General features: G+C 42.0%; 2 protein-coding genes across 5 annotated transcripts in view; one reads left to right on the top strand and one right to left on the bottom strand.

Annotated features, from left to right (window-relative positions):
* The window catches only part of LOC145420475 (uncharacterized), a 262,367-nt gene that overhangs the window by 3,858 nt on the left and 235,115 nt on the right, over positions 1-23,394 (bottom strand). The window lies entirely within an intron of this gene.
* ptprfa (protein tyrosine phosphatase receptor type Fa) overlaps positions 1-23,394 on the top strand; it is a 259,648-nt gene that overhangs the window by 54,420 nt on the left and 181,834 nt on the right. For all 4 annotated transcript variants that reach the window (XM_080289757.1, XM_080289754.1, XM_080289756.1 and 1 more), the window contains exons 3-4: positions 6,284-6,429; positions 14,341-14,482. In XM_080289757.1, the coding sequence (XP_080145883.1) occupies positions 6,284-6,429; positions 14,341-14,482 (288 nt within the window). The remainder of the gene's footprint in view (positions 1-6,283; positions 6,430-14,340; positions 14,483-23,394) is intronic.

Here is a 23,394-nt window from a genome sequence, read left to right as displayed (position 1 = left end):
AAAATGTTGCTGTCACGGTGCTGTGAAGTGTGTTGACTGCTGATTGATGGTACGGGCTCCTCGGCTGAGGCTGTTGCATGAGCGGACACGCAGAAGCAGCTCCGACTCGTAGCTGCAGCACATACATCACATTACAGAGTGTATTGTACATGTGAATTGAAGTTTCAAAATAAATCATAGAAATGTTGTGTGAAGACAATTTCATTTTGATTCATAAAGGTGCCTGTGCTGCCATCACACAGCTGCATCCAGAGAAGATAGACGGCTTTTATTCCGTGCTCGATGTTTCTAATAAATTTATCAGCATTTGTGTGTCAGCGCCGACACTGTATGAAACGCAGCTACATGTACTGCATTTTTTAAAGTGGAAACCTAGAAGGGGGTCAAAGGAAAGGATTTAAACAAAAGACGGCAACCTTTATGAAGGTGATGACACACAGTTATGAACAAATGAGGGTTTTGCATCAGATTTCCAAAATGTATAATCATTTGGATTCTTCTACACTCCATGCTGCGTATGCTATACACACTACTTTTACTTACATTTAAAAAGTGTATTTCTATGTATCACATGTGTATTCCCTGACCAACTGGAGAGTAGTTGTAGATTGCTGTAGCCCAGTCACTCAGGCCTACAGAGCTTTCAGTGATGCTCTTCAATCATAGCTTCCTAGGAAAAAAATTGCATTCCTCAACCAGCTGCAAAAACCTTTGTGAATTTTGAAATGTGCTGTAACACCAAGGCACAGCTTTCACTTTGAAGGTGAATGGTCTCCATTTCCAATTAGCAAAATTGTTCTTTTAACGTTTTAACACGAGTGGCTGCCTTCAACTACAGGCAACCACAGCAATCTCCCAGTGAGCAAAGCAATTAGAAGAATGACTGTGGTGCAACACTCTTCACGACTGATTTCAACCTGCTACACCCAAGAAATCGCTTGATAACCATTTGGAAAATACACTTGTTTCTTTGTGACTGCCTTTTATATCATGTCCAATATGAAAGGCAGCTATGTTCATATGGCCCCACGTGAGAAACGTCTGTATAACATAATTAGTAGCACAGTGGTTGAATTTTGATGGGGTAGAAATGGAACACGGTAAGCTGTGCACGTTTTAGACATGATGACTGAAATGACTGATATACTACATGCATCTATCTTTTGTATTGGAGACAGATATCTGACAGATGCGGCTGTTAGCATAACTAGCCAGCCTTGTCACTGGTATCTATGCCTGTGACCTATCAGGCCTGTCAGTTAGTGTTGTGTTTGTTGTACAGCACTTCAGAGTCACACTGGTAGCCATCAAAGATTTATGTAAAGTTGACGAGCTGAAAGCATTTTGTACTGTACGGGAGACACGGCATGAGATTGATTGACAATGGTCTATAGCCAATCAAGACGCAGAACACAATGCACTGTGGAAAAAACAAAAAAATAAACACATGCAAAATTGCACCAAAAAAATCAGTGAAACAGCGAAAGGTGAACCGCGTTACAGCGAGGGAGCACTGTAGCTCCAAAGGCCCATCCACAGACGAAGCTGGTACACGGCTTTGCCTTAAAATTAGCAAAAGTTGAACCTACCCCCTTTGCATTACTAATAGTTAATTTGCCTCTCATGGCTGTAAATTACTGAATCAACTCTTCCTTTTCTCTGGTGACGACATTGATGCCAATCTCTGTGCACAGGAAATACAGTGGTCATCACTTTTTGCAGTGTAGACAGAAAAAAAGGTTAAAAGGTCTGAAAGTACCTAATGTTTCTTTGTGTTTGTAGCTCAATCACAGGACTCACGTATTTGTGAGTTCGGGTGCTGTGGCACAAAATCTGAAAGTATATATATCACAGGGGTTTGTATGGAAAGGAGCCATGAACCACTAACCACACAAGTAGAAGTCAGGCAGACAGCAGCCTGCGAGAAGAATGATCTTTGATTTCTGCTGCTTTTCAAAGTTACATCAGAGAAACAAAGTGTTATTGGAGGAGACATGCTGACAGGGGGGAATCGGGAGCAGCGATGACGCAGGGGAGGAAGCCACTGAGAATGACAAGACTTTGATGCTTTATAACACCAACACTTCAAGTATCTTCCACCTGTCTCAGCCGTCTTTACACACTGACCCGCAATAAAGAAGCCGCTTCTACCTCCAAAGGAAAACGGCAACATTACGATTCGTTCTGTGGGAAAAAGGTGAGGCCTCTGAGGTGAGGAGCTCCAACAAGGAATATTTAATCATTAGTCAAAGTCTCCACATTCACAGCAGTCTGTCTCGGGAGGAGAGCCGGTCTTTGTTAGTGTTACCATGGAGCGCTAACAGGACTGGGTGTTCTTTTTAACAAGAATTCAACACATGAGCGGAGGCTCAGAGACTCGCCACACCAATGCTAGAAATATTAATAACATCACACATGACTAGCTTGTTCCACCACATCAATTATCTTTTTTCAAGACGCTGCTTTGTGTTAAAATGAATTTAGATTCTGTGATATTATCTTAAGAGAAAAACAATTTATCATAAATGTTATCAGCATTTCCTAAAAGTTAATGTAGTAACACAACTGCACTAAATGCAATTAGTTTAAGACGATGATTAAATGATTAAATTGCCTGGAAGCCTTTAGAGTTTTTCTTTAATCGGACGGCGATTAGTCAAGCTGAGCAATGCAGAAATTAGGTGTTGTAAGCAGCAGGTGGACTGTGTATTTTTCCACTGCATTAGCCTGGACAGCAAGGTAAACCTGCTCACCTTGATGGTGTGATGGAGGTGTGCTGGTCACAGTCAAGTGCCTGTCACCTGCAGGCTTCTTCAGCTCACGGTGGCTTGACTGGTTTGTCACTTGTAGTTTTTTTAATGTGATGCAGAAGCAGCAGGACATGCTGGATTTGCGTCAGCAGTAACTTAACGCAGCAGTAAGAGAACAGCAAGCTGTCACATTGCCAAAACAAGTTTCACACCAAATTAGAGGAAAACTTCTACATGAAAAACTGGAAATATGAACACCAGGCTTTTTCTACAAATCACTGCACTGACACTGGTGCATAAATACTACATGTGAATGAATGAATGAATGAATGAATGAATGAATGAATATTCTTTATTGTCATTGTCACAGGTACAATGAAATTGAAAGATGTCTCTGGTCAGTGCAACATCACAAAAGATAAATACTTAAAAACTATAATTAAATACTTAAAAACTATAATGATAGGATATAAAAGATAGAAATACATATAAAATACAGTATTCTCATACCGTAGATACACCCAAGCAATCCAGGCCTAAGGCCCCATACAGACACTCAACATACGACCTAGTTGATATATCACTCAAACAATCAATCACTCAATCAATTTGTTAGCGCATCCAACAAAACATGTCTGAAAGCATTCCAACTTCATGGGCACAAATGACAACAGGGGCAATGAAAGTCATCTACTTTTAGTAGCATTGATTCAAAGAGACAGTCTGTCCCTGGGTCAGGATCACTTTATAATAATAATAATGGATTGCATTTATATAGCACTTTTCGGGGCCCTCAAAGCACTTTACAATGCCACTATTCATTCACTCTCACATTCACACACTGGTGGAGGCAGCTACGGTTGTAGCCACAGCTGCCCTGGGGCAGACTGACAGAAGCGAGGCCACCATATCGCACCATCGGCCCCTCTGGCCATCACCAGTAGGCGGTAGGTGAAGTGTCTTGCCCAAGGACACAACGACCGAGACTGTCCGAGCCGGCAACCTTCCGTTTACAAGACGAACTGCCAACTCTTTGAGCCACAATCGCCCCCGTCTACACTTTAATCAAAAGTAGACGGTTTTGTCCATCTGGAGTAACTTTGTTTCTTCCCCTTCTTCTTTGTGAAATATGTACATAAGACTGAGGCAGGGAAGGCAGCAGCAATACCTCTGTTCAGAACAGAGCACACAGTAAACAGATGTAAGTCAGATATGGTGTAAAAAGGAGGAACTGGGCTGGAGTTGGGTTGCAAAGTGGCTTGCAGATACAGAGGAACTATGGGAAGGCTAAAGCAGTTTAAATAGCAAGCCGTACATAAGATTAGCCAATTCGATTTGTAGCTAAGCCCATCATCCGGTGTGGGATGGCACTGAAATGCTTGGCTTGAGCTCGACTTCTTGGCCTGCATGAACTAACGCAGGCGTTGGTTCCATATTTGCAGCTCTGTTCTGCGACTCTGTTCTGGCACCAAGATTTCCTTTTAGCATCTCGGTTGTAGACTGAGCTTAAATGTGTTAGGACCACACACGGATGCAAACACACAGTTTGGCTGCTCTCATGTAATCATCACTCAGTTTCTGTTGTCATACAACAAATGACAAATATGCGCAAACAGTGATTTGATTGTGTCTCATAAATGTTGATTTTACATCACAGTCAGACAAACCATACACACTGCTGTGACAGATCCCTACTTAAATAATCATTTAAAAATAATCTTTAGTGGTACCAGAGAGCAGCCCCCAGCGCAGACATATAACATTGTTGTAATGGTTTTAGTTTGCACAGTGAATGATTGCTCCTCAAAGACAGACTAATCTACACACACACTCTGTTTAAGATTCATTCCTGAACATGTTCTTCAAAGCTCCTGGAAGTGTTAGGCTCTCTGTATTGTGTCTGTTTCTGATGTAGCTTTATTGTTTTATTTCAAACCCTAAACCTTGAAGATAAAGCAAACCCCTACAAATGGAATCAAAACTCCGGCTTCATTTCACGAGTTATAACTAGCTCAGCTGTCCCAAACACATCAAATGACTGTTTATAACTCGGATTTGTTCAGTAAACATTTGTAACTATGGAGGGATATTTCTTTAGTCATAATACCATCAGATATGTCACAACCACCAGGAGATGCATCTGGTCTCTGATTGAGGAATAATTTTGAAAAAGGTAAAACACATGAGAAAATAAAACAAAATAAAACCAAAGTAGAAGCAGTATTAGGATGTCTTTTGTGTGATGATAGTAATTAAGCAGTGACGTTCGTGTCAGTTTATCATATCTTTAGAACTTTAAGTAAGACGATTTGGAACACGTCGTCTCGATGTTCTCAGAAAGTCTCACAATCATGTTTATCCTGCTGAGGGCTGTGGTGACGTCATCAGATAAGATATCTCTTTATAGTCATTGCAGTCATACAGAGTACAATAGTGCAATGAAACTGGAAAACTGTCCGACGTCGGCACTGCGTACGACACAGTAACTTAAATTAAGTATAAAAAGAAGAAAAAGTTTATGTGTATTGCACATTATTATTGTTGCACATTATTATAATTATTGCGCCTTGTTGCAAATATAAATATTATTATTGTTATTGTTGTTGCCCCCCCAAAAGTCCAGGCAGGTAGCCAATCAGGTCAGCTGTTAGCACTGATTAGTTACCTGTTGTAAAAGCTGTCCTTGAGTCTGTTTGTCCGGGACCTCAGCAGCGTGAACCTCCTGCCAGACGGCAGCAGCTTAAACCCCGGTGTCCTGGGATTTTTTTTGTCCATATTAATGACCCTCTGAAGTGCTCTGTTAAATGCTCTGAATCGATTTGCAGCAACGTGTTAACAGATGCGATAGAAAGTGTGCAGTTTTACCCTCTAATATCCTTTGAAGTTCTGTATCTATATTCACTCTGTGGTTCTTGGACAGCACCATGTAGAATTGTCTTGCTTTGCTTACATTGGTAAGCCTTCTTCTCCAGGTTTTATACATATATACATATATTGCTACATTTCTCATTGTATTTTTATGAAGTTGCTAGTCGAGAACCAGGTCCAGTGCTCATTTAAACATTGCATCATAACTCCACTAGTGGTCCAAACCACCACTGTGTATGGTTAACATGTGAGACCATGACATGAATTTTAAAAATGATCTTCTGAGCTGCACTAGTATCCATGCACAACACTTGTTTCAGCCTTTCATGTTGGTGATGTACAGTATTATGGTCACAGGGCTGGTTTATGATTCATGTTTATTCATGCATTCAAAGCAGATTTTTCAAGGTTTCCATCTGTCCGTTCACATCTGCCTGCGCTCTGCCACTACTAATAAGACTGACGGATGTTGCATATTTTCAGGGAAAGGATGGTGCTGGGCTGTTTTTACGGCTGGGTGTGGCTACAGGCATGAAACAGCTTTTGAAAGAGCATGTTGTTATTGCAGGACTTAAAGCAAGTACAGAGATGTTTCTCTGTCAGGGCTCTTCATCTGACTCTGGTTTTGCTCTCTTCCTGCCCTCATCTCCGTTTCTTTCCCTTAGGCACGCCCAGCTTCATCAAGTCCCCCGAGGATCAAACGGGGATTTCGGGAGGAGTGGCGTCGTTCGTATGCCAGGCGGTCGGTGAGCCCAAGCCTCGCATTACCTGGATGAAAAAGGGAAAGAAAGTCAGCTCCCAGCGCTTTGAGGTACGACGCGTGAGCTCCCTGTCTGAAGTGTTTGAATGTGCAACACCTCCTTGTCTCACACCTTCACTGCTCATTACCTGTCTGCATTTGTGTGATACAGAGCAGCAGGTCACACGCTGTCATTTTATAGAACATATGCAACATGCCGCTCAAGAAGATGTGTGTGCATTTAGCAGGAGAGGCCAAACTGCAGACTGGTGGTGTATTTATTCATTACTACCATGCACAAAAAATCAGACACAGCAGCTTTCTCCATTTAGTGCCTGCTTGAAAACCACTTAATGCAAATTATGTTAGTTGTGTTATTCTAATGAAAACACTTGAGGCTCAGAATTAGAGGAGGAGGTGCAGATTTTGATGTCTGTGGCTTCAATGGTGGAGCAGAACTCTAATAACCTGCTATGGCCAGCACATCAGGTTTATTTAGTGTGTGTGATTTCGCTCAAAAGCATCTCTCACATGTCTCACATGTCTATGTTATGAGTGAAGCTTTTAAAATTTGACATCGTGAAATTAAATTTGAATTGAGTGCATTTCATTTTGTTCAGCAGAACAGCAAACAATTAAAGCTCAAATACCAAAGTTTTATTTCTCACTTTGAAATGCAGGAAAGAGGTTGTAGACTTTGTGAAGGCTGTGTGTGCTGGAAACTGATCTGAAACCAGACAGAAAAACTGTGGAACTAATGATTTCTTTTTTACATTTTTGACTGGAGATCTTCTCATTAAAACATCTGAAAAAAGAGGGAAAATGTCCGTCACATTCAGAGGGCCTGTTTTTATTCAAAGCTTAGAGATATCTAAAGCCAAATGAAGACCGCACATGGGCTCAGTAATAAGCATCGTGGCTTCTTAGTGAGAGGGTCCCGAGTTTAAACCACAGACTGTATGTGAAACGTGGACGTTATAGTGGCAGTGTCCATCTTTAATATACAGTCTATGGCTCAAGCATGGCTTTTATGTGTCGAGGTTACGTGTTTACGCCAACGTCTCCAGCCGACTGAAACAGGGCACTGTTTATATCTGCATTACACTTGGAAGCCAGTTTTCAGGCGTTAGGCCGGGTCAAATGCAGGAAATAAATGTCCCTGTGGACGGCAATACACTTCCTTTTTATTACAGTTATTACTGAATGAGTTCTGCACATTTTTAGACTTTCTGAATGCGTTCTCTTGCCCTTGAGACGACCTCTGACTCATAGGAGCCCAGAAAAAACACTGACGTACCAACAAAGTTCATATCTGCTGATCTCAACTGGATCATTTGTGTTTCTTTTATTCGTAAAAGGCAAAAAAGTGTATTTTCACCTCTCTGTGAACAAACACGACATTTTAATGACAAGTTGAAATACCTTTTGATTAGATATTAAATGTCTTTTCTTTATTTGCATAATTCTGAAAAATTCAGTGAACAGAACCCTGATTATCTCGTCTATCAGCATTAGTACTAAAAACAATAATTAAAAAATACATGCATGGTGACATTTTGAATCAGCGTAATTTAGATACATGTGCAAGCTACAAAACGCTGGCAGAAGATAAAATATGCAGAGTTAAAACGTCTCTCTGTAGTTTTTTTAATGTAACTTTAGGCTGTGTGACCTTTAAATACGTTTTGTAATCATGCACTTTTTTTTAAAGTACATGATTACAAGTCATTTCCAGTAAAGGCTCAGTGTCAGGATAGGACCTTTAGGTTTAATGGGTGGAGTTGAGCTTAAATTCCTTAACATTTTTTGCAGTGTGTTTGAGGATAGACGGGGTCTGGAAGGCCTTTGCCTATGGGCTGTCTGTGCTCTGTCTGCAGCAGTAATTAGTTGTGCAGTTAAAGCAACATTTACATCAATGGCAGGACAACGCAGCCAACCCGTGCAGCTGAAAAGTGTGTGCTGTGTGGTAGCAACAAAAACCACAATTCTTCTAAATTGCCACTTGAGGCTGGCTTCAAAAGCGCATCAATCTGCACCGACTCCCTTGTTAAAGTATGTTTACAGCCTGCTGCAAAACAGGGACTGATTCTTTCACAACATAAGTGAAGAAAGAAAACTGTCATCAAATAATAAGCAAAGTGTATCCTTCTGTCCTCAGAGGTGAATTAGCACTAGCCCTGCTATAACCTTGATCTTTTGAACATTTGACCTGACTTGAATGAAGATGGAAACGAACTACCAGCAACAGTTGGAGTGAAGCTGGCCTAGTTTACATGAATTGATCTGGTACCTTCAAGCTTGAATATGTGCTGCACATAAACAGCGCTAATAAAATGTTGTAGAGGCCCAGAATGACACCTGAATAGTTTTTCATGTCTATTAAAAAAACACCACGAGCTTCATCCGATAGAGTCGATGGTTGGTGGGGAGAGAGGAATGTTGTGTCTTCATTTAACAAGCGAGCTGAGTTACGGCACTGGAAGGATTTGCGTAGCTAATGACCGAGATTGACTTATAGCACTGAACTAATAATATGACCGATTATTTGTGTGATCAAACCTATAAGTCAAGCCAGTCAAACAGGACTGCTGCATACGAGGTAATGCTATGTTTTTCTATTTATTCACAGATTTGTACGTTTGTGATTGATGTGCTTTGTGACAAAATTAAATGAAGTGAACTTTGAAGGATATTTTTTCATCTACTGCAAAATGGCTTCTATACAACGAACAGAAGCACTGAGCAGAAAGTCGACCTTTTATTCATGCAGCTGCATTAACACACACAGCAAAAGCTTAATAAATAGGACTGTACAAGCCTGCCTGCAGGACTCTGCAGCAGCAGGAAGGCTCATTAGCTGCCAGCCAACCCAAATGACTTCAGCTGAAGTGACTCAACATGAGTCCTGCGTAGACGGAGACACTTGGTTCCTGTCGTTGTGAGTAATAGGAATTATCTTCCACCTGTCTGCTCAGCATTATTTAAACTGATGGCGACCCTGTGTGTGGTGTGGATGCACCACCTCCCAGTACAGACAGTCCAGTACTCCCTCGGTACTTTCACTTACGTTGTCTGTTATTCTGTTTTATTTGATTTCTGCAGTTAAAAAGCTTTAATCTTGGTCTATAAATAGCCACAGCCCAACTATTTTAATCCTCATGAAAATATCCTTTCACACAGGGGTCATATTTGCTCACCTACCTGTTTAATGTTTTGTTTTTCATTAGATGCTCCAGATTTGTTCAGACTTTGCTCTTCACATAGTCACAGCACATATATTCATGATACGTTATATATCTATATTTTACAACTTACCTGAATTGTATTGTATCCATTATAGTTTTAGAAATTGAGCATGCAGACCGGTGAGTGTCTTTCACTTCAAAATTATAGTAGCCTAGTATCTGGATATGTTAGCTGTAAAGTTCTCTCTTTGGAAGACACAAGATATGTGCACGGTGGGAGAGTCCTGAGCTATCGGCTATTGTACTACAGAACACGTCACAGCACTTATATTTCCACAACCAGACGATGATTCTCTTGAAAAAGGCAACAGCAGCACATACAAAGGTTAAAGATCTAGTTCAGTGATAGCAGCAGCGAGGCATAGCATGTCCTTAAGCCCAGTGTCCACACTGATGAGTTATTAAAGATAAACAATGATTCCTGGACATCTTCGAGTGTTTGTAGGCAGCTTGAAGTAAACAGTACATGAATGCAGGCGTTGACATTTCAACCAGGGCTCGGTTTTGGTTTCAACATGCAGAAAATGTCCTTCGAGGTTTGTAGAGTATCTGAGTTTGTTTCAGCTAACAAAAGCGTTTACATGAGAGCGTGTAAGTGTGCAGCGTTAGATATGAATGGCTAACAGAGAAATGGCAGTGTGATGAAAACAGTAACAGCTGAGAACAGAGCGTCTAATCTGGTTTTCAGGTTAGGTGAGTAAATCCGTCAGTATTCCTGTGATAGACAGAAAGGTTCACTGAGTGATGGGTGAGTTTATAACCTAACTCTCCTTTTGGAACAAGAACAGACAAACCAACACTGTTTTAGAAGAGCCTCAACAGTGGACCGTGTTTTGTTTGTTTGTTTGTTTCTCTGCTGCTGCTTGGCGTTGCTCGGCTCCTTGTTCTAAGGTTGTCTTTCCTGCAGCCTCCATGTGTGTCAAACCCCACTTTCTGTACGCAGGAGCTCTGATCTTATTCGTTTGAAATAATTCTACGTCTGTACAATGGATATATAACTGGCTCGTACCACGCGGAGCAATGGGAATGATTCTCCTTTGGGCTAAGAGTTAAACTGATGGCTTCCCTGTGTGCTCGCTGGATCGACCTCCTACTGAGGCAGGAAGAAAGTGCAGCTCCACACTTCCTTCATTGGGGCAGGAATTTGATTTCTGCCAGTCCACTGCTTGGGTCGCACGCGTTTCAGAGGGGAGGAAGTGCCGTGACCCTGACTCTTAACCACAGCCCCTCGAACATTTCTAAAGCCCTTACATACCTGATATCCAGTCAAGTCTGTTAGCACATTTGTCCTTCAGCTCATTCCAAGCATTCTTTCTTTTGCTCTTTGAGCTGCTGCACTCTTCATTTTTTTTTATTTCCACCTTATTGTCTAAATGATTTCCCTCATTTCTCACTCTTGTGCTGCTTCCATCAGGAGCCTTGGAGCAAAGTGCTGATCTGGTGCTCCGCTTGCAAACAAAGCAATCAGAATGAAATCTGGCAGCTGCCACTTCAGTTCATCCAAATCTTCCCTAAAATTAGACGCGCTCCATCGACTGTAGTGACACTGAAACCTCGGTTTGGCCGATGCTAATGGGACGCAGAGGGAACGTCCCCATCCAGTGACACCATATCACCTGTGACACACACACACGTATGACTTTGCCAGTTTCAGCTGAAACAATTTCAGTGTTTCAAACAATGTTCCAGAGTTTATAGTTCACCGTTCATGAAGTTTCAAGAAGAAAATGAAAGACAGATCTGAATGTTTGAAAGTGTTTTGGAAAAACTCTGTAAAGATTAGAGGAACAATACTCAAAGGATAAATTCAACTGTTTTATTTTGTTAGATAAGTTGAAAAAAGAGTTAAACAAGCAAGTAAATAAAGAAAGTAGGTTAAATGAGGTAAGAACAAAAAGTTAACAAGTAAGTAAAGAAAGAAGGTAGAGCAGAGAAAACCCCAACAATCCCCTCTGAGCAAGCACTAGGCGACAGTGGGGAGGAAAAACTGCCTTTAAACGGGCAGAAGCCTCCGGCAGAACCAGGCTCAGGAGGGGGCAGTCAACTGCCGGGACTGGTTGGGGGGTGAACAGAGGTGGAGCAAGACGAGGCTACATCAGTTGAAGAAGCGGTATTGTCCCTCTTCCGGAACAAGCAGAAGAATCTTTTCTTCTTTTTCATGGACTTTTCCACGAGCGCCTTTTTGTCCAGGATGAGGCTTCTCAACTCATCGATGGTTTCTTCTTTCTTGCTGTTGCTCTTTCTCTTGAAGGAGGTCTTTATTTTGGCGCAGTGTTTGGTCCAACCTTCCCTTCACCATTCTGTACTTTTCCTGCATGCCTTGGAGTTCGCGCTGCAGGTCGTTTTGCTTTGTGTCCTGTTCTTCCTTCTGTTGGAGGACTTCTTTATTTTTGTCTTCAGCTTCATCAAGCTTTCTTTGGAGCAGCTGATTCTGTTGGTCCATGTATTGGAGATCCCACTCTATCTTATCAATCGTGGCTTTCCTGCCTTGAAGCTGCTCGGACATTTCTTTAACTTCAGCGCTCTTTTTCTTGTTTTCTTTGATGAGGAATACAATCTGCTCTCTGGCTTGAGCAAACTTGATCCCCCAGCCCTCATTAATAATGTTGATGTTGGGCTGGCGCTGTAGTGTTTCTTCCAGGTGTTTGTTTTGTGCTTCCATTTGTAAGCACTTCTTCTCCAGGTGAACTTTTTCTTTTTCAATTTGTTGAATTTTGTTCTGGAGATGCTTGTTTTCATTCCTACTCTCCTGTAATGCCCTTTGGATGGATAAGAGGCCATTTGGAGAAATTGGCCGGCCACGCAAGGAAGGAGAGGCGGCGTAATCGTTTTGTTGGCGTTTGTATCCGATGACTCTGAGAGGTTTCCGAATGTTTCTGTAGTGAACGTTTGAAGGCTGCGAGGAAACGAACTAAAAATTGCTGTTTCTCACCCTTACTTAAGGAAAAGCTTCAAAGGATCAAAGATCAGATTGTCACATGACATTTTGGAATCTGGAATGGGGATCTATTTTTTTTAAACAGTTTTCAAATTTAACTTAATATTTAAGTGTTTCTTACTTGACCCGCTTAGTCGATCAAAAAGTTAATTGCCACGAACACCCCTAATATTATATAACAGACCACAGAAAAAAGACCGTTTTTTTCTACGTGACAGAGCTGTAATAAATGTTTAGTGGTTTTTAATGATCCTACTTTTTATAAAAGGGAACATTATTTAAAGAATATGTATTTAATTAAAAAACTCTGTATTCATCTAAAGGGTATAACAAGAAGGGTGAGCTTCCTGCTCCAAAATGAAATGAGCAAAATAAATGTATTTCTCTACAATTACAAACTCTGTGTAAACAGTCTTGGTGTCAAAATAAAGCTAACACTGGTGAGATGTCATCAGAGCTGTAAATATTACTGCACATGTTACTGTGTCAAAGTTACTGTGACTCAAACATAGAAACATTTATTTTTTATTTCCCTCACCTAATTTTTAAAAGTATTTTATAGCATATAACACCTTTGAAAATATGCTTTGGTTCCCCTTTAACTCCAGAAAATCATAAATCAAAATATGGATATTACCTGTCCACAGATTCATGGTGACGTAACTGCTCTTTTAGCTGTTTGGTGTCTTTGCTTTGGTGTTTGTAGACATGGTTTACATGAGCTTTTAGCTGAGATTCAGAGGTTTCTGTGGACACTACTCATGTCAGCACTTATATTTCTGACCTCGTGTTATAATCGATTAAACGCCATCTCCTCCCTTTTGCCCTCATTTTTGATGCATGACATTCTCATAATAAATCAGATAAGATACTGCAAATAATGAATCCTGCATCTGTGCGATTGAAAAGTGTGTGCAATGGCACTGTTTTAAAGATTTAGCCTAAATAATTTTGGCGTGAATGAGCCTAAACATGATGACTATTCAAAAGTGTTTACATGAAGATGTGATGTTTTTCTTTTTCTTCTATTAAAAAAAGAAAATGATAAAAATAAAATCTGTTTGAATATGTATTTTCCAAAGCTGCCATTTAAGTCGGTTCGTCGTTTTGTTTTGTTTTTTTAAATAAAGTTGTCTTCTGCAGGAAAACAACAACAGAAACCTGTTTGGACAAAACAGGGGGAATGTTTCAAAGTATGGAAACATTATAAATGATGAAAAAGGAAAATTCAGCTTGAAACACTGAACAAACTGAGTAGTAATAATCACACAATGGGATGTGACCCGTTTGAATGTCACATGCAGTATTTGGAGGTTGATTATTATATACCAGCATTGTAATGGATGGAGTGGTGCAGAGATGTTTTTGTTCCTCCAAAGGTCATAGACATGAATGCAGCCCACCTTCCTCCGAGCACAGTGGTGTTAGTGTTGTGAGTTAAAATGACGGCTTTTGCAGAAGTGGTTCCTGCAGTTGTGTAAATGTTTGGCATTTTAAAAAGGAGAAACTTCTCCTTATAATCAACTAGCACTCTTACATATGTTGCACACGTCTTAAAAGCATCCTGACAGACTGATAATGTAACGAATCATCTGGATAGCTTAAACTGTTTTGTTAGTTTAAGTTATTTCTGATAAAGACTGTTGATTGTAGTGCACCAAACTCATAATTCTCTGCATATGTAAGGATTGAACAGTTATTTCAGACTAGCGATACTAGGATACTTCCAAAGCTGTCTTGCATTCCTAAAAGCTTTAAGTTAACAGGCGTTGTGTCACACCCGCTCTTTGTCCGATTCAGGTGATTGAGTTTGACGACGGCTCAGGCTCAGTGCTGCGTATCCAACCGCTGAGGACCCACCGCGATGAGGCCATCTATGAATGCACCGCCACCAACAGCGTGGGAGAGATCAACACCAGCGCCAAGCTCACTGTCTTAGAAGGTAAGACCTGACTGTCTGTCCACATCGCACTACCACTCTGACAGCCGTGACCCTGTGTGGCTCTGACATCACAGCTTGTCTTTGTGCATACAGTCAACACGGCGATCTCTCCGCTTCACTTCCTCTGTGTTCAGTTTTAACCATGTAGTTGGTCTTTAGTGCTGAACGGTGTTACAGCAAAGACAATAAAGCTGTAAATGACTGCAGGTTAATGGCATCTGTAACAATGAACGCTGGTACGCTGCAACAGTGGCTGGTCCAGCAGCGGTTGCATGTTAGGGATGTGAGTCTTGACTTTCTCCCACACAATGTGGAAAAGATCATATGGGGGGTATTAGATTTTCTTCCACTGAACAAACTCAGTAAAGACCAGAGTCAACACTGTGCTACAAGAAGCTAAAGGGCCTGTGGTCTGTTTGTTTCTGGTTTTCCTTTCTTCGTGACATTCTGCGTCCAACGTAGAAATTTAGACACCCCAACATAGTTCCGATGGCCTTGAAAGCTCTTCCTCTGGAGGTAACTGTTTCTGACGGTCCACAAACAGGAGCAGTTTCTGCTGTCACGGAAACAGCAGAGACGTTAGATGATAAGGTTCTGGTTTGGTAGCATTAACCCTTTAAAGCCGGTCGGAGCGGGCACGCTCTGTTTTGCGCAACTACTTTTAAATCCCAGTATCACTGCAACCACGTAAGCTAATAATTTTTTTTGCATATGAAACCAGAGGAGTTGTACTTACATCTTATGCCATCAGCTTGTCCTCGGTCACAGTTTCCTTCCACATACAGCTTTGCTAAAACTGCATAAAAAGCACTTGCAGCAACAAAAACACAATATTCCAGAAACACGCTTTGCCGATCCGATCAGCTGTTCATAACACTTCCTACGTCCATCTGCGTGAACTATCGCATGTCCGCCATTACCTGCCCGAAACCGGACGTGACGTCATTTTCGTGGAAATGTAGTTTTTTTTTTACCATCAGGGCCTCATGAGCTTATACTGGTGTTTTTAAAAGTTATCTTTGACTTTATGACTTTCTGTGTCGTTTCTGGGATGCTGAGGACTCATATTGCACTGCTGGAAATAGTTTATTTTGATCCATATGCTGCTTTTTTGCAAATTTGCAGTATAATATTTATTTTCGTTTTTCCTGCAGTGTATAAAAATTGGTGTATTTCAAAAATAAAACTATGAAGACACTTAAAATAAATTTCCTGTGGAAACTATTTTGTGTAACTTTTTTGTATTTACAGTTTTGAGGGATAAACCTCTTAAATTTCTCTAACTAGAAATATATGTTAAAAAAACAAAAACGATTTTTTTGTAGTTTATTGCACTTTTTTGCAATTTATGTAATTACTATGCACTTAATGCAGACATATTATTAAAATCTGGGCTATAATGGTTGTATTGATGTATAGCAACTTGAAATGCTCCCAAAAATGGCTCCACAGCAGGTAAAAATATAATATAAGCTCTGGTGGACTTGGTTCTATGGTCGGTCTTAAAGGGTTAATGTGTTTGTTCATCTTTATTTTGTGTTTGGCATTTATAACAAGTGGTGGAATTTACATTTGGAAAGAGTCTCAGAGTTTCCACTGACCGTCATATGGAGGTGTTCTCCAAACTCAATGACAAATTGCAGTGTTTCACATTTCCTTTAATTGTCTCTAATATAGTGGCATCGAGGACTCACTGGTTACTAATTTTGCTTTGATGTTGTTGGCATTTCACATTAGTAGTAGTTCACATGGGAGTCTGCTGCAGCACTGTCTGTTACTTATCTATTTTTCTGTTTGTGTCTTATTCTGAGTTCAATCAGTCATTTGAAATGTTTGTTTTGTCTTTAGTTGCATTGCAGCTAAACCCACCGTTGCTCCAGTGGCTGTGCAACAGCAGATTTTCAGCTAAGCTCCCTATTTCATGGAACAAAATGTCAGTCTGTGGTTTGGCTGTTGGATTTGTAAGTCCCAAACAAGGCCCAGTATCTCTGTGTGATCGTGTTTATTGAGCGGGAATGTGTTGAAAGTGATTTTGGCTGGGAACCTCCTGTAGGTGTGTCTCTAGACAGCTCTGTTCTTTGCCAGCGGCAAGATGGAGCCCAAACACATTTATTTAATTGACACTCTAATTGATAGACAAACAACCACGCAGAAAAAAGGGCTGTCTCTCTGGCAGCCTTTTCCAAATCACTCAGGAACCCGTTATACTTATTCTGCTATGTAGATATTGTCAGCAGTAAACACAGCCTGAGGCTCTGGAGCCTGCTGCAGCAAACAAACAGGACTTTTCTCTCTAAAACCACTCAGGGTCTTGTTAAAGAAGAGCGATGGGCAAGGCTGATAATCACTGTTAGCAGACTGATGTTTAATAGGTTTTATTTTCAAATCATGTACACGCATGTCAAACCATATCATCAGAGTGGAGATGCCAGAAGATGTTGAAAAATGTGACTATTTTCTAAAGAAATGCTACATGTAAATGACCCCAATCGCAGAGAAGAAACACGCGTGAAGCTGCTAAATCTGAAATGTATCATAACAGAAACATGTATTGATTATTCTGTGTTGTGCTTCCATCTTCTCACATTTTACAGGCATGATGGAGCCGTTGAACCGGACGATATATTTTGCAGAATTGTCACATGCATAGTAATAAACCACGAGTTAGCTACACAGTGGCAAAGATGATAACTGTAATATAATTTCTTCAGTCGCAGTCAGGCCATGAAGATCGTATCTGACATGACAAACACTGTAACGCTGTCTCCTGCTCATTTAGTAAATGGTGTTTTTTTAGGTAAACACGTTACTGCTGCTGACTGTTCTCGTCGGGGGAGAATTATTATTTTTGGATGATTTTTGTTGCTTTACTTTCAGTGTGGCGGTTTGTCACTCAGTTAACCTGTAAAGGGCATTTGTTGCCATGGTCGGCACATTACATCCATTTGCATTAAAGTGTGGGACTTTGGGATTGGTTACTGCTCACCTGCTCAGAAATTTAATCAAATGATTTGTATTTTTAGTAATATTGTTTTCTGAACTTTCGACCAATAAGATTGAGCAGTTGTCATCTGTGAGTTTTTTGCATTGGCTTCCATCATACATCATTTTTACATGACTTCATTTAGACGTCTGCTTTCTTTAAACCTCATTTCAGAAATAATAATCTTGGTAATCACAATTGCTGAGTAGGTGCCTTTTTACCCACTCAGCCGGTGGGGTGTTGTCGTCCCACTGTCAGGCTAGATCAACGTGACGCGGGAATTTCAAATTCATTTTATGGGTTCTTCAACTTAAAATTCAGGTGTACATCCACAGAGAGCAGCAGGTCAGCTGATCACTGCTGCTTAAGTGCGCATGCGCCAACCAGCGTGCAGCCTGTTACAGTCGCTCCTGCTTTTCTCTTAGTTTAGCTCTTTTTTCTTACGTATTCTTTTTTTTTTCTGACTTGTATTTTCCTCCGTTTTCTATCTCTTACTCAATCATGTGGATTGAGAGAGTTTTTGTTCTTCTGGTGGCCGTGGAACTGTTACTTTTATCATGGAACGGGACCGCGGCACATCTCCTACACGCACGGACTGTTTACTCCAGAGATCAGCTGATCGCCCTGATGCCGGCCGGCTCGCTGGCCAGGCCCGCAGAAGTGCCCGCAGAAGTACCAGCTGAAATTTGGAGGAAAACACATCGGGGATGCAGAGGTCAAGGACAGAAGAGAAGAAAAAAGGTGACGGTGAGACAGCGGAGGCTCGAAGCGAGGAGGAGGTTTAAACCGTGTCTGCCGTCTATCGTGATGGGAAATGTGCGATCGTTGGCAATTAAAATCGACGAGCTCTCAGCACTGGTACGGAGTCAGAGGGAGTACCGAGAGTGTAGCCTGATGTGTTTCACCGAATCATGGCTGCACCAGGTCATTCCCGATGAGAATGCTTCCGTGGAAGGCTTCCACACTGTTCGGGCGGACAGGGACAGCATCGCTAGCGGTAAGCGTAAAGGAGGTGGGCTTGCTGTTTTAGTTAACAACCGGTGGTGTAACCCTGCCAACATAACAATCAAAGAAAGGATTTGTTGCCCGGACACTGAACTGTGTGCTGTTGGACTCAGGCCGTATTATTTACCCAGGGAATTCTCTCACGTCATCTTGGTGGCTGTCTATGTTCCCCCCTCTGCTAACCCCACAGCTGCATGTGACACTATCCACTCTGCCATAGCTCGGCTACAGACTCAGCACCCGAGTGCCTTTATTGTGATCTCGGGTGACTTCAACCATGTATCACTGGACAATACACTACCAACATTCAAACAATATGTGGACTGTCCCACCAGGGGAGAGAAAACTTTAGACTTACTGTATGCTAACGTCAAGGATGCATACAGCTCCTCCTCCCTCCCCCCACTTGGTAGGTCAGATCATAACCTGATTCACCTCACCCCCCGCTATGTGCCAATTGTGAGGAGGGAACCTGTGACCACCAGGACTGTTAGGAGGTGGTCAGAGGAGGCAATAGCGGAACTACAGGGCTGTTTCGAGGTGACCGACTGGGAAACACTCTGTGAGCCTCACGCCGAGGACATCAATGGGCTTACTGAGTGTATCACAGACTACATAACTTTCTGCACCGACTCCATTGTTCCAGCTCAGACTGTTCATTGTTACCCAAATAACAAGCCGTGGGTGACTAAGGACATCAAAGCCCTCCTCAACAACAAGAAGAGGGCTTTCAGAGGGGGCAACAAAGAGGAGGTGAGGAAGGTCCAGGTGTTACTAAAGGACAAGATCAGAGAGGCTAAGGACAATTACAGGAGGAAGCTGGAGTGGAAACTCCAGCAGAACAGCATGAGAGAGGTGTGGAGGGGCATGAAGACCATCACTGGATTCAGGCCAACCAACAGCAGGGGAGCTGAGGGAGGTGAGAATAGAGCCGACGAGTTGAATCTGTTTTTCAATAGATTCGACACCACAGTGTCTGCTCCCACCCCCACAACCTCACCTGCAGTCAGCCTGGAATCCAGAGCCACACCACTGTGCCAGCCTCTCTCTTCACATGTTGCCTCCTGTGAGATTCCTGACACCCCTCCCCCACCCATCACCTTCACTCAATACCAGGTTGAGATGCAAATGAGGAGACTTCACTCAGGCAAGTCTGCTGGACCAGACGGAGTGAGTCCCCTTGTCCTCAAGGCCTGTGCCCCCCAGCTGTGTGGAGTCTTTCATAAACTGTTTATGCTGAGTCTGAGTCTGCAGAGGGTCCCGGTGATGTGGAAGACATCATGCCTCGTCCCTGTACCAAAGACGCCTCGTCCCAGTGGCCCCCAGGATTACAGGCCCGTGCCACTGACCTCCCACATCATGAAGACCCTGGAAAGGCTCATCCTGGACCAGCTGCGACCCATAGTAAGACCACATCTGGATCCCCTTCAGTTCGCTTATCAGCCTCGTCTCGGAACAGAGGACGCCATCATCTACCTGCTCAATCGTGTCTACACCCATCTGGACCAGCCGGCGAGCACTGTGAGGGTCATGTTTTTTGACTTTTCCAGTGCTTTCAACACCATCAGGCCGACCCTCCTGGGTGATAAGTTAGCAGCGATGCAGGTGGATGCTTCTCTGGTGTCCTGGATTGTTGATTACCTGACAGGAAGACCACAATATGTACGTCTCCCACAGTGTGTGTCTGACAAGGTGATTAGCAACACAGGGGCACCACAGGGGACTGTCCTCTCCCCCTTCCTCTTCACCCTCTACACCACAGACTTCAGCCACTGCACAGAGACCTGCCATCTTCAGAAGTTTCCTGATGACTCTGCGGTGGTTGGATGCATGAGCAGGGATGATGAGACAGAGTACCGGGCTGTGGTCGACTCCTTTGTCACGTGGTGTGAGCAGAATCATCTGCAGCTCAACGTGGCAAAGACCAAGGAACTGATCGTGGACTTCAGGAAGACCAGGAAACACTTGACCCCTGTTTCAATCCAGGGGGTCAGTGTTGACATTGTGGAGGACTATAAATACCTTGGAGTACACATTGACAATAAACTGGACTGGGCTAAAAACACCACAGCACTTTACAGGAAGGGCCAGAGTCGTCTCTATTTTTTGAGGCGACTGAGGTCCTTCAACATCTGCCAGAAAATGCTGAGGATTTTCTATGAGTCTGTGGTGGCCAGTGCGATCCTCTATGCTGTTGCATGCTGGGGGAGCAGGCTGAGGGTCGCAGATGCCAACAGACTTAATAAACTGATCCGTAAGGCCAGCAATGTTGTGGGGATGGAGCTGGACTCCCTCAAGGTGGTGTCGGAGAGGCGGATGCTGTCCAAGATAAAGACAATGTTGGATAACACCTCCCACCCACTCCATGACATGCTGGTCAGTCACAGGAGCTCGTTCAGTGAGAGACTGAGATTACCGAAAAGCACCACTGAACGACACAGGAAATCATTCCTGCCTGTGGCCATCTCCCTGTACAACGCATCCACTTAACACACTGTTTGCTGCTACAACTACACATGTTTCTTTTCCAAATATTTATTTATAAGTGACTTATGTATGTATGTATGTATATATATATATATATGTATATATTGTACTATTCTTAGTTAGCGTATTGTCTGTCTTGTCTTAATGTTGATTTAAAATGGAGCACTGTAACAAAAAATAATTTCCCCCAGGGATCAATAAAGTATTCTGATTCTGATTCTGATTCTGACACTGAGAAAATCTACTGGAGCTCTCAATAGAAATTATTGTGAGTTGTGATTCTTTTCCACTACGACCAATTTTAGGGTCCCCCCCACCTGCTGAACCCCACTTTAACCCTCGACTGGACAAATATTCTTGTTTAGAGGCAAAGTCAAGCTGTACAACGTAGACAACAGAAAATAGAAATGTATGTTTTATTTTTCCTTCTTATTCTTATAATTAGAAAAAAGTTAGAGTAAAGTTTGTGTTCTACTAATATTATTGTATCCTTGTGTTAGTACAGCACACGGTTCCTCCAAAGAGCTCCTTTTACTCTCTTAGCTTCAGTACATTTCAGAGCTGGTACTTTCTACTTTTACTTGAGTAAAGAGGTTGAAACAGTACTTCAACTTTTTACTCGAGTATTTTTCAACAGTAGTATTTGTACTTCTACTTAAGTACAGAATGACTGTATTGCCAACTCTGCCTCTTAGTGAGCATCTGCAGAGCCAGTATCCTCACACAAACCCAGAGTGAACATATTCCACCTCAACAAAGCAGGAAGAGCCTGATCTTGATTTAAAAGACACCTTGTGTAACGAAGTGGTTTTGACAAAAGTGCATTATTGTTTAGATTAGGGGTCTCAAACTCGTGGCCCGTGGGCCATTTGCGGCCCACGTCACTTCTACTTGCGGCCCGCATATTGATGTGAAGAAATATTTTTTTTAAATTATTATACGAAAAATGATTTAATACGACGGCAGAGTGTTACAGGCATGGCCCTTTAAGACTGTGGCCTCATGGGTGGTGTAGTCCGTGCAGCAGGGAGAACGTGTGGGACCGCCCCTCCCGCTGTGTGAGCGTGAGGGAGGGAGAAAAAGGAAAGTGGAAAAGTACGAGCTGTCACCGAGCAGAAACGGGAGCTGGAAGCATGTAAATATAATAATAACCACTGACGAGCCCAGCTGTAAGTAAGCTGTTAAGACTCGACTGTACGCTGTGTTCCTGTTTTCCTCCGAAACAATAAAGTTCTGCTGGAGCAGCCTTTCAGCGCCTCTCTCTGTCTCTCGCTAGCAAAGCTGACCTAGACAGTAAAGCTCGTTCGTGGCTACGAGCCCCACACGGACCCGACGTTTTCGCCAGAGTTTACTTACCGCGGTTCGGAGCCGCCGACCTGGCCGAGGTAACGAGAGTGCAAACATGTTGAGGGCTGAGTTAGTTCAGCAACAGATTTATTTGGAAAGAAAACTATTTTCACTTGCAGTTGAAAACGCTTATACGCTTGCACGCTTATACCTGCATTTTTATTTTATTAAATACAAACAAAATTGTAGCAAAAGTGCTTCACGTGTCTGAAAGAGCTGTTTATTTGGTAGTTCAATGAAACCACTGTACTACACTGTCTGCTGCTGTCAAATGCATTTCATTGCAACGTTGACCCTGTGCTAACTTGTGTACTGCAACTGGCTGTATCTATGATTTTGAATGTGCAATGATTGTGTCACTGTGTTTGCTTATGTAGTTGTAGCTTTGCTTTGGGCTACTTCTGTCTATGATCATTTCTAACAGGTTTAATTATGACTACACACACAATTATGACTTTTTTTGTTTTATTGACATAATTGTGCTTTGCTGAGTACTGTATTTAAAATGCAAAATATATGCAAAATGAAAAAACCAACGACACATCAACACTGATTCAAATTAATTGGGCACTACAAACCCACTCGGGGAAACCATTTATTTATGCACCCTATGATTTCCTCTCATTTTCCATATTGTATGGGCTCAAGTGTCAACGTGTACAATCAGATCATATCCTCATAAAGTCAGGCTGTGAAAATAACAGAAAGCTCGTCGCATCGCTGTCACGTCCGCAGAGATGTTGACAGCTTTGTTCATTTTTGTTTTCTTAAATGACTTTCCAAGAATACCAAATACTTCACAGCTATTTCCAAGAGACACCATTTGTTCAGCCTGTGATTATGATGTCAGTTTACATTTCAAAGTTTCAATCTCTAATTCTAATAATCTTAACTTGCATCAAAACTTTTAAAAAAATAGGTTTTTGTGCTTGAGGTCTGGATCACATCAAAAGGACCAAATACAAACACAGGGTTTAATTCCAATCCCGATCTTTTCCTTAAAACAATTCAGTTTGTCTTTGTTTTAATTAAGTCTCCTGAACACGTCTGTTCCATTGACGGCGGTCTCTAAGAGAATCTAAGAGCGACA

This window comes from Astatotilapia calliptera, chromosome 15, assembly GCF_964374335.1.
Source record: "Astatotilapia calliptera chromosome 15, fAstCal68.1, whole genome shotgun sequence".
Lineage (NCBI taxonomy): Eukaryota > Metazoa > Chordata > Actinopteri > Cichliformes > Cichlidae > Astatotilapia > Astatotilapia calliptera.
Note: the sequence above shows the minus strand (reverse complement) of the source record. Positions and strands in the feature narration are given on the sequence as shown.